The sequence below is a fragment of the Sciurus vulgaris genome, assembly GCF_902686455.1.
Source record: "Sciurus vulgaris genome assembly, chromosome: 16".
NCBI classification, from domain to species: Eukaryota; Metazoa; Chordata; class Mammalia; order Rodentia; family Sciuridae; genus Sciurus; species Sciurus vulgaris.
Window position 1 is genome coordinate 47,889,520 of NC_136477.1, and position 12,341 is coordinate 47,901,860.

Sequence of the window (12,341 nt, forward strand, 5' to 3'; positions counted from 1 at the left end):
TTGACTGTAGATATAAAATCAATGGAAAAAAACAAAAGTCACGGGGGTTCAAGTCTAGTGATTAAAATGAGAGATCAAACTATGCAATACAATTTTTGTCTGAAAGCCTCTGACTATACAGCAATGTGACTGGTTTTCACATGTGACTCAAAATGGCTCTGAATGATACTACATTAGGAATTCCAAACTGTAATGGGCAATTGGTTCATTACCAAACTAAGTATATTATTTCTAAAAAAGATAATAATGAAAGGGAAGAACTAAGTCAGGTGATAATGCTTTCTTGAGATTTATAATGTTGCAATCATATCTCACTCACACACATAAAAATTCTGAACAGGTGAGTCAATCAATTCATTTAAAATAGATGTACTGGTTAACCTAAAACTTTAATATTTGCAATAATTTTTCAGTATCACATTCTCATAAACACTTATCATTTGAATGGTACTTCACATACATAATCTTTTTAATTTTCACACTACCACCACAAATATAAGTATTATTTTCCCCATTTTATAGATGAGGATATGGAAACTCAGAAAATAAGTGATTTGCCCAAGGTAACAAAGCCAATAAAAGGCAGAGCCAAGATGTCAATATATATCTGGTTAGCTTTAAACACCATGTTCTTTTCATTTTCTGACCCTGTCATATAGCACCTTTGAATAATTCTTAAATGTATCATTATAAGGTAGATGCTTAAAATTTCTTAATGAGTATCACTATGGGGGAATAATTCTACTCTTTAACCTAGTAGTAGACTGAACAAAACTGAAGGTATTGCTTATGAATAGGCTCATTTATATTCTTGAGGAAAAAAACTGGAAGTAACTACAAAGACCCATTTATTCAATTTGAATAAAGTAAATATTAATACTAGACCTTATAGGTAATGAGACTTGTCTGGCAAATGAGTCACATTTTAACAATAAACATATTAAAAGGGAAAAAAATTAGAACAGTAAGTTAAATAAAAGGCTAATAAAAATTGGAGGAAATAGCTCTGTGTTTTCTTTTAAACCCTGAATAACACCAAACATATGTTATGCTTGTCTAAAGAGTCATTTCAAGCAAAGATTATTAACAACTGAATAGTAGAATCAGCACTAAAAATTTCAATGATGTCCAACTCAAACATGCATAAGGAGAGTAAAGTTATTTTATTAAATCATGCACATCACGTGTGTTAGTGCAAATAGTTTAATCTGTACTCCAGAAATTCTATTGTACTTTTATCTTTACAAAATAGATTTCAAACAATTATTTACTTTAAAAAATGTAATTCTGAAGTTAAGCATTTCAGAACAATATTTGCAATAACCTATATACAAGAGGTACTGGGTACCACTGGCATATTAGCATTCTGTGGTGGAGTGGCTTCCTGCAACAGAAAAATGATGAAATGAACTATATGACAGTATTTTCTACAAGTCATTTGTGACTAATTCCTCCATAAATCTAGTGATCCTTCCAACAGCAGTCCCAAATAGCTTAAAATATAACCTTTAAGTATAAACAATAACTGCCAAACATCACAAGGCAAATTATATCCTAAACTCCTATTTCAATATTTGGCTAGACCTGTGTACTCACATAGAACATTCAAGCCAATTCACTGACATTCCCTCCCCTCCCAGTCTTTATTGACTGAAAATTTTAACTATGTGATACTTTAGGATATTCTATGATCTAAATAAACTTTATTGACATAACTATGGTGCTGCACAAAACCATAGCTAAACTTCGACTTCTGTGTTTTAAATTTATAGTATCAAGCAGTGTTTAGGTGCTTCAAATGTGCATGGAACACTATCAATTTTGGGAATAGTGCTTCTAATTAACAGAAAGTTCCAATTAATAACAATAAAAAGAAAATAACCACTTGCATAACCAACCAGGAAACCCGTTGTTAAGTAACAGTTCACCTTGAACATGAATTAGCTCTGAAACATCATAACCAAATTAAGTCAATAAAAGTTTATCTAAAGAGATATAATTCTTTCTTCAATGAAACATGCTTGGAGGAATAGATGATAGAAAAAAAAATCATGCTTCCTAAAATGTTGTATATGAGAAAGTAACGGCTTGTAAAGAAAATATCTCTTTAAATACATGAGGTTTAATAAGATTACATTCCAATTGATTCAACAGTTTGGTTGACTGCACTGAAATTGTGTAATTACTATGTTTTGCTCCCAGAAATACTTCAGGTTGCTCAAGAAAACACACACTCTCATGGAAAGCTTTTCAAAGTTGATGTCCTCCACATCTTCAAGTCACATTAAGGCTGAATGAGCGTGCACATATTCACCAAATTATCGCTAAAATGGAATATTTTCCAAATGTATTTTTCCTAAAAAAAAAAAAAAAAAACCCAAAAAAGAACAACAACAAAAAAAAACAAAAACCCACACAAAGAGTTGTCTCTAAGTCTTGTTCCCAATAGCTCAGTGGTTTCATAACAAGTAAAAATGGCGTAAATATGTAAAAAATATATATATATGTGCATATATTTCAAACTGATAGGCACTGAGCACACAGGGCCTCTCTTCCCATGTATGTATTGGTTGTCTGATTTGGGTAGTTATCGAATCAGAAAAATGAATTATCTGGCCATCAGAATTCAGAATAAAATACCCATAAATTTAATGGTATAAATAATTTGGTGTACCAAGAAGCCTACGTTAGGCCACCATAATATTCAGAATCTCAACATACTTATTTAAAAATTACATGAAAAATTGCAAGCAAATTATTGCTTACAGTAGAATAAAGTCACAATTTTATATTCTCTCTATAGACAGATACATTTTATATAATTTAAAGCAATGACCCTACAGTTGTATTCTTGCACTTCTGCTGTTTTAAGAGGTAAAAAAGAAGAAAATGGTTCTGTTTGTCCCCAGCATGAGTGTGATGCCAGCTTCTAGAGGGAGGACGGTGTACGAACTCAAGAAACACTCTCATGGAGAAGCTCTGGCCAGACCTGGCACATACAGCACGATGGCTGTCACCGCAACCAGGGCAGCCAACATAGGCATCCAGGGCCAGGGTTTCTGTATGGAAAGAAACCAAGAGTCAATATCACATTCTCCCCTCTCTTTTAATTCCTATTAACCCCTTGGTTCCACAGAGACCTGAATACTTAACAGAATACTGGAAAAATCTTATCTTTGCATTTTAAGAATAAAGTGTAAAAAGAAAGAAAAAAGAGAGAAGGAGTGCAAGTATAGGGAGAGCTATATAATAGCAGGGTCATTATTTGAAAGCCTAATACTTCCCAGAAAAGTCCTGGGCAGTTTTCAACTTTGTTATAGTTGAAATGGAGTAGTGACTTCTAAAAATCCTTTGGGCTTGGCCTGCTTTATTTACTCTGGTACCCACAGATTCCAATATAACTGATGTATGTATAACTGATGCCTGCAGTACGTTTCTTCCTAAAATGTTTGTTTCTTGATGAAAACTAGATCAGGTATTGGGATAGTTTTATACAATGCCTGGTGGTTAAGGTGATAGGAAAAAAATGGTCAAGGCTTTGATCCTCTAACTTGAAACTAAAGACAAAATCAGAGAGGTTCAAGATGGGGAAGTGCCATTAGGGACACTGCCTGTCTTATACTTCTGATAAAGACCTCGTCCAGGGTAATAAAATCATGTGACCCATTTCATATATTCTACTAATATGCATGCCAGTTAGAGGCAAGCAAGAATAGACTATTTCCTGTTAACTTTCAGAAGCCTTTATAATATAACTTGCTTTGATTGGTACCTTTATTGTTCCAAGAGTCTTGTTGAGGAAGTTGGTTTTCAAAGAAATACTCTGATTTGCAGATCAGGACTCAGGAAAAAAATACGGAATAGGGCTTAAATCCCTACAAGTAAATTTATATTGGGATTTGACATTGTGAGCCAATGGTTCATTATGCCAATCTCATTCTCTTTCATCTTCATAGCTGAAGTGCAAATAGGCAAAGGGTTGAAACAGAGAAACTATGCTATGAAAGGGAAAGGAGAAGGAAGAAGGGGGAGGAAAGTTGGCTGAAAACGTCAAAGATGCAAACTCTTCATTTCTCATTCAAATCTGATTAAACACATAATTGGGAAGCGGGTACTAATGTAGAAATTCACTGTTTACTCCAGTTTGCTAAAGATAAAGACTCAGTTAAAGGAAACATATTAACAACTGGTTAGGTTGGAATTAATTCATGGTTAGCATTACTACAAAGGAAACAAGACAAAATGTTATGTGATTAGTTGATTGTTCATTCATTGGTATGACACAAATACATGGCATACTAAATGAAGGGTTTGCTTCAGGTAACAAAGTATCTGTGTGGTTTTGCCATGCACTATATTACAAATATGGCACAAATAGGTGACGGGGACAAACAGACAAGGACTCAACAGTAGTGCTTGTACCTTTCTCTACCACAATGGACCGAAACACCAAAACAGGAAAGCCAGGAATAGGCCGATGAATACGGCTGGGACGGGTTGTAATATGGAAGGCTAAAGAAGGGAAGGGATATTAAAATCATTTTATGCTATGAAAAAATCAGATAAGATGATTTAGACCCCAGGAGGGTGGGAGGAAGGAAAGACTGCGGTAATAGAAATATACCACTCAGGTTTTGCGCTGATTCAAACAATTTAAAGACATCTAACACAATCCAGAATGATGGATTGTGGTGTGTATGCTGGCAAACTATCAACTTCAAAAGGAACAGCTGGAGACAACGATCAGGGTGGGTGTACCTAATACTCAAATGAAACCTAGCACATTAACAAGTCAGAGCAGGGACTTCACCAAGTGATGCTCTGTTTGACAGTATATTAATTTTGCTCCATATCTGAAATCCATTACTTGATAATATGTTCCCTTTGCAAAGGCTAATGTTTATTTTATTTATTCCTCTATCAAAAACCTTTTGCTTTTTTCCAACCCAAATTCTAGTTTATGAGCTAATACTGCTTTCAAGCTTAAAAATAAATGCTGTGTACTTCTTAAACCAGGCAAAAGATGTGACACAATGTGTGAGAAAACACTTGGTATACAAAGAAAAGGCAGCTGAGTCTTAGGGTTTTCAGTTATGATACTAGAATATAATTGAATTTTTAAATGTATTAAACCATAAGTTCAATAGCACAAAAAAGGGAGATTCATCCCTAAGGTAATTTTCTTTTTACAACTATAAAAATAGTAATAGCAAGATTACTTTTGAAAAGATTCTAAATATACAGGGAGGTCCATTCTGATTACGTTAGATGTCTTCATACGTTAATTTAGCAGGAAGTGGACTAAAATTTCATCATCAGAAGGATATGAATATAAAAAAGAAATAATCAAATTATTATGATATGATTTTAGAAGAATTCTATAATCTACATTTAAAAACAAACAAAAAAAAAAACAAATGCAATCCATTTTTGCTAGCAGAAAGCCTTCACATCCAATTTATCAATTTCTAAAAGGCTTCTACCAAAGCAACAATCCTTTACTGTTTAAAATCTAACGTGCTTAAGCGAAGGACAGTTGGACACAACTCATGAGCACTCTGTGTACAACTGCATAACTGGATGGCCATGCAACATCACTCTTTTGTACTTGTGCTGTTAAATTAAGCGAGGTGCCTTCCTCCATGGAAGTACGTGGCTCACGTCCACTGCAGTGTCCAAGCCATGACAGAGTTTGAAATAAGAGCACAACCAACCACACTGAACATCCATCAGTTAGGGCCCACAAAGGTAATGATCACCAAAACGTACAACATGACATTTATTTAGTATAACATCTTTTAAAAGACCTTTCTAGAGCAAATGAAAAACAAACATTGTCAAACTCAATTCATATCAAAACATTCCCCCACCTCTGTCTGCTTTTCTCTTTCTCACATATATACTTTCTCTCTCCCTCTCAGCCCTACAGAATTTCACCAAATATTTCCTAATACGAACAGAATGCCAAAGAGACACTAAGATTTTTAGGAATGTGCCTTGTGAGAACATTATAAAATGAAAACCATATCAAATTTCCCCTTTTTTGATACAATCAAATGCTAAGGATCAATATGTAGTTTTTCTTAAATGGGTCCCTGATGTATACAGTGCTTCATCCCAGCAGGAAAGAAACAAAAACCAGATGACAGAACTTCAGTCTCATATGAGAAAAGCTTATAGTTCTTAGGTAAATTGTTTTATTGCAAACAAGGTTTTTTCCTCCAGGCAGTCCTCAGGCTCTTCTAGGGGCATAAATGAAAGGGGTAAATTCTTACTAAAAAATCCAACAGGACAATGATTCATCAAAGAACGTCATAATGAAAAAGCACATTTCATCTGTAACCAAGGCCACTTAGTTTCTCAAATCAGTAATAAAGTCCTATGAAAACCAATTTCAAGTCTCTCACCTTCCTCTCAATTAAAGCTAAGCCAAGTTGGCAAAGACTTACATTATTTCCTTTCTCTCGGAGCAGCTTCAGGTTGTCTTTACATTGTTTGAGCTCATCTGTGATTGATTGCTTTTCCTGCTCAGTCATTTCAAACTTCAACTTCAGTTCTGTGAGTACAGTCTGTGTCTTTTCATACTAAAGGCAAAGAAAAAAAGAGTGTGCAGACTTGACTAAAAATGGGTATGAAGTAATGGTTCTAGTCAGGTTTATATACCAGACCCCATTTAGTCACCTTCGACACCAAAGTCAAGCCTTTTTGTTTTAAGAAGGATGAAAATCATTTGCACTCATAGTAAGAAGTCCTTAATGTTGACTTGATTCTATGTAAGAATTTTCTGGCCCTGGAGTTAAAAAAAAAAAAAAAGAACAGAAGACATTGGTCATCTGTTTCTAATATAAAAGGTCACTTTTTCCACCAAGTGAGTTATGGGAGAAAAGGGAAATTTCAAATTGAGCAAAAGAAAAAGCAGGTGAAGAAAAATTTCATAGCCTAGTTAAATGGCAATGTTAGGAAGCCTGAGTTTATATTCTGGTAAGTATGCAATGTCAGCCGAGCTATTTTAGTTTTGAAGTTAAAAAAAATAACAACTTCCAATAGGTCTTTATCCAGCATCAGTTGGTATTAAAGTATTCTAGCTAAGTGATTTTTTAAGGCAAATGAAACAAAGAAATGTTCCTAAAGTACCCCCCATCATGACTGGAAACTTTCTCCACTTAAAATCTGTGGAGAAAATAATTTAACAATTAAAATAATTTAACAATTAAAAATAATTTTAACAAATTTGTTTCTGATAGAAATTTTTCTATAGAGAAAATGTCACTTTCTAGTTTGAACACAGTTCAAACATTTATAATATAAACATATCTATATAAAATATGTACTATGAAGATAAATATGACTTTCAGACAAACTATCCCTAGAACACAGGTAAGACCAATGTAATGAAGAGTGTTGTTTGTCCCCTCTTTAGATATCCCCAGAAAGCTGGTATTCTAAACTGTTTCCACTTCTAGATATTGCATCTTACATACAAACTGTGCTCCCAAAGAGATGACTGTTCTGCTGCTGGGCATGCCTTTGTCTTGGTTTCTAGTGCCCCCTCTGCCCTCTCTGAATGTTTCAGAAGGAAGAAGGAAAGACAAGGACTACAAAATAAATACACCATGGGTATATAGACTGTCAGAAAGGTTCCTCCTCTTCCCAAAATATGGCTTATGAGGCTGAAGGGTTTCCAGTTCCTCTCTACCTATGTTCTAAAATTCCTCAACAAAGGACACCTTTAGGATGATGCTTCTCCCCCAAATTCTCCGAGTGACTAGAGCTCATCGTTATGGTCAATAAAGATAGATATTAAGAAGGATGAAAATGTGTAATTAGGAGACATGGGAGAGAACAAGGGTCAGAGGCAACATGGACATCACCAGAAAGGGGCAAGAAAGACATGAAAGAAACTCCCTTTTGGGCTGGGGTATGGCTCAATGGTGGAATGCTTGTCTAGCGCATGTGAGGCACTGTGTTCAAGCCTCAGCACCACATAAAAAACAAATAAATAAATAAATAAATAAATAAAATAAAGGTATCGTGTCCATCTACAACTAAAAAATATATAAAAAAAATAAAAACAACAACAAAACACTCCCTTATACTTAACAATGTTCCCAGAACAAGCCTGAATAGTATGCCAGAGAATGAACTCAGGAGTGAAATTCACAGGCTTTGTGACATTTTTTTTTTTTCCAGTTGATGTGAGGGGCTGTGGACTTGTTCCTGAAGGCAGAAGGTTACTGGCAGGCTGCCAAGGCAAAGTCAGTGTACCTAGATGTTTCTGTACCTTAGAACATAATCAATTTTCAATGATCCATGAACTAATTCTTAACAGTGACTAATAAAGCATAAGTAAAAAGTGCTCTGTTGACCAAAATTTTCCCTTACTTTCCTTTTCCACCATTCTTACATCCAGACTGCACTTTACACCAAAGCACTTAATCATTTCTCCATTCTAGGAGTTGGGAAGCAGAACCACAGGAAGGCAGTTCAGGAAGATCCTGCTGCTCACCTCTAGCAGGGAAGTGGGTAGGGAAGATTGGCCTACACAGCAGGATGGTGAAGTCAAATTTTTTTTTTTTTTTTAAACAGTGCGGAGGATTGAACACCGAACTCAGGGCCTTACACAAGACAGGCACACGCTATACCACTGAGCCACTTCCCAGACCCACCAAACTCAAGAGTCTTCGGAGTAGACATGTGCTCAATGTTTTAGACATTCTTAAATTACAGATGTTCCTATTAAATTAAAATGTATAGATGCTTTCTAAAATCAAATATAGAGATGATATATCATCATTTTCTCTGAATACTGAAAATTAAAATTCATTTTTTTTTATTTCCTTGTAAATTATTCATTCATATGCAAACTGCCACATATATAAATTTAATTAGTGGAACAAAGATCACCTTCTGCAGTCTTGATTTCACACCTTGCTTGGATATCATTTTTTTGCTTCATCTTGCTTTTTAACTTTTTTTGGGGGGGGTTGGGGGGGTGGAAGTGGGATTGAACCCAGAAGTGCTCTTCTGTTGACCTATAGCCCCAACCCTTTTTATTTTATTTTGAGATAAGGTCTCAAAAAGTTGCACAGGCTGGCCTCAAACTTTGGATCCTCCTGCCTCAGTCTCCAAGCTGCTGGGTTTACAGATGTGTATCACTGTGCCCAGTTTTGCTTTCTAACTTTGAGGTAAGAATGAGCTCCATCTTGATTAAGAGGGACATATCACATATGTCAGCAATACCTTTGGTTCCTCTTCATAAAAATAATCATATCTGGGCTTTGCTTAATTTGTAATAGTTTGATCTGTTACAGTGTTGAAGATACATAAGCATGATACTATGCATATTAGGTATGATTTTGAGAGAAAAGAGAATAAAGGAAAAAATGTTGAAAGGGAATAAATGTATATTAATAAAAGATTTGTAGTGGATTACACAGAGATAAGAACCTCATTAAAGAATATTTTACAGGCTAGTATCTAATACATTGACATTAGGACAAACAGAAAGAGCAATTTCACATTACAAAGGAATATGATGACTACACATCATTTCACAATGGAAAACAGTGAACAAGAAAATAGGAAACATATTGACAAGCTCAGACATATTTTTAAATTTGCTGCATTTAATGCAATCCAAAGACTATCAACAGTTTAGACACTGTGACAACATGCCACTGCCATTTGTGGAAACAGTTAAAGCATTTTGCACTGATTGCTCAGTGACCCAGAACAGGCGAACAAATAATGCAACAAAATGGCTAAATGCATCCATAGTAACACAAAACAGAATCATCTTCCAACCACAGCATTCTTCCCAGATTTTCAAAGAATTATGGCATATGGACTGGAAGGACACAAAGTGCTTACAGTATTAAATACTAGAATATTTACTTTGGCACAAAATTTGTGTTCCAGTCAAATAAAATTATATTTCTCCTAAAACACATATCCTCAGCAAGGTAAAGACAGACATATTACAAAATCAATATGCCTACATGAAAATAAAAAATGTTACAGTTTTTTTCTTTAAGAACAAACACAAAGACAGAGGAACAATAATCATTTCAAAATTCAGGATACTACAAGGAAAGCAAAGCACAAAGAAAAACTGTATTAATTAAACAGATCTTCAAAAAACAATTTTGGGAAAATTCATTATTAAAGACAAAAAGTTGTCTTCAACTTCCTTCTTATTTATAAAGCATCTTTCCTTTAAGTGAGTCTACCACTGGGGTAGTTCCAGATAAGCAGATGAATTTCATCAGCCTTTTTCATCCCTTCCCTGAACTGGCCAGGAGACAATGCAGGGAGTGATATGAGGCCAGCAGGACTGATCACAGGTCTTACTGCCCTATTGTCAACTTAAAGGAAAGGTACCTGTGTTGCTCAGGAAGAAGCTAGGTAGGATCTTTGTTTCAAAGATAGCTCTCAGCATTTTTTAACATAATTTTTTTTAAAAGTCACGTAAATCAAGGTTTTAAGCAAATGCCTTGAAATTTGAGTGTGCATATTTGTGAAGAAGGGGAAAGAGGGTGGAAAGGAGAAAGTAAAAAGTTAGAAAGTGTATTTGGCGGGCTGGGTATGAGGTGAATTTTAAGAACTTTTTAGGCCAGTTTCACCCAGACATAACCCCAGCATCATATAGTATGGCCCAAGCTTGCTTTCCAAAAGAATTCTAAGTTAAATACGATAATCTAAACAATGGATCAAGTGATCTGGTATGAAGGGCTTCTCATGTAGGTCAACTAACTGGTAAAGAAAAATTAAAATGTACTTTTGTATATTTGTCATTTTGAGACCAAACCCTTCTGATGTATTCTGTATACATGGACCATGCTACATAGCTAGAAATCATCAAGCAGGGATGCTTCAAGTGTCACCTTTGTGACAGGTAATGGACTTCTGCTTTCCTTTATTTCTAACTAGCATGGATATCTGATTTGTTTTTGGCTTTAAGTCCAACCATAATTGGGCTCATAATGTCTTTTCGCTTTACCTCTTTCTGTACATCCTTTGCTTGGTTTTCAGCCTTACTGAGAAGAGCTTTTAAATCAGTTGAATCCCGAAGATGCTGCTCTTTTAAGGATCCCACTTGGTTCTCAAGTTCTTTTCTATTCATCTGAAGGATGCTGAGATCACTGGTAAGCTCTAAACTCTGCTTCTGAGAACTGCATCATAAATATTGACAAGTTATTCACAGATAGAAACTGGACACAGTAAGAAGTTCAATTTCTTAAATATTTCATTAGGTGAGACTGGATTTCAGAGGAGGAAGAAAAGTTTAAAAAACAGATTGAGGCGTTTTCAATAAATAAAAAGCATTAAAACACTAAAACTGCAAGCTCAAAATTTGTCCTATCAGATATACACAAAGCTTGAAATTTTAAAAATAGAAGAAACCAGGAGTGGTGGTGCATGCTTGTAATCCTAGTGATATGGGAGGCTGCAGCAGGAGGTTCTGAAGTCTGAGGCCAGTTTCAACAAATTAGTGAGTCCCTTCCTTCCCTCCCTCCCTCCCTCCCTCCCTCCCTCCCTCCCTCCCTCCCTCCCTCCCTCCCTCCCTCCCTCTTCTTTTTTTTTTTTTTTTTTTTTTGCGGTGCTGGGGATCAAACCCAGGGCCTTGTGCTTGCAAGACAAGCACTCTACCAACTGAGCTATCTCCCCAGCCCACTCTCTTCTTTTTTTAAAACATATTTTGGTACTAGGAATTGAACTCGGAGGTGCCACATCTTTTACATCCCTAATCCTTTTTATTTTAAGGCAGGGTCTCACTAATTTGCTTAAGGTCTTGCTAAATTGAAGAGGCTAGCCTCAAACTTGCAATCCTCCTGACTCAGACTCCTGAGCCACAGTGTATACCTTTCTTAAAATAAAAAATAAAAAAGGCTGGGGATGTAACTCAGTGTATCCCCTGGGTTCAATCCCAAGCACTGCAAAATAAATAAATAAATTAATTAATTAAAAAATAGGTTTTTAATTGCATATTTTGCTTTATAAAATTACATTAATTGATCATTAAAAAATTCAGGCAGGTCTTCCCTAGGAAAAGAATATATACATTTCAACTACTTTCTGGTATGTATAAGTACCTGACAAATAGAATGGGTGCCCTAAAGATAAACCTGCTCAAATGAGAAGCAACATCAAACTGGGAGAAATACATGGGGTGAAGAACTAGGAAGCTGAATCTAGATCCTGACCTTGTTACTATTTAACTGTGGGACGTTGAGCATTTTATTCTTTCTTTTCCTTCCTTCCTTTCTTTCTTCCTCCCTTCCTTCCTTCCTCCCTCCCTTCCTTCCTTCCTTCTTATTTATTTATATATTTGCAGTGCTGAT

At 35.4% G+C, this 12,341-nt stretch overlaps 1 protein-coding gene across 38 annotated transcripts in view; it reads right to left on the bottom strand.

The window, feature by feature from the left end:
* Positions 1 to 265: 265 nt before the first annotated feature.
* Positions 266 to 12,341, bottom strand: part of SLMAP (sarcolemma associated protein) — a 150,020-nt gene continuing 137,944 nt past the window's right edge. For 22 of the 38 annotated variants that reach the window (XM_079116451.1, XM_079116455.1, XM_079116454.1 and 19 more), the window contains 3 exons: positions 11,000 to 11,171; positions 6,450 to 6,584; positions 266 to 3,059 (listed from right to left, as the gene is read on the bottom strand). In XM_079116451.1, the coding sequence (XP_078972577.1) occupies positions 2,967 to 3,059; positions 6,450 to 6,584; positions 11,000 to 11,171 (400 nt within the window). In that variant the 3' untranslated portion in view covers positions 266 to 2,966. Of the gene's footprint in view, positions 3,060 to 4,422; positions 4,513 to 6,449; positions 6,585 to 10,999; positions 11,172 to 12,341 lie in introns of all 38 variants that reach the window. The other 16 variants (XM_079116423.1, XM_079116422.1, XM_079116453.1 and 13 more) reach the window with 1 other exon arrangement.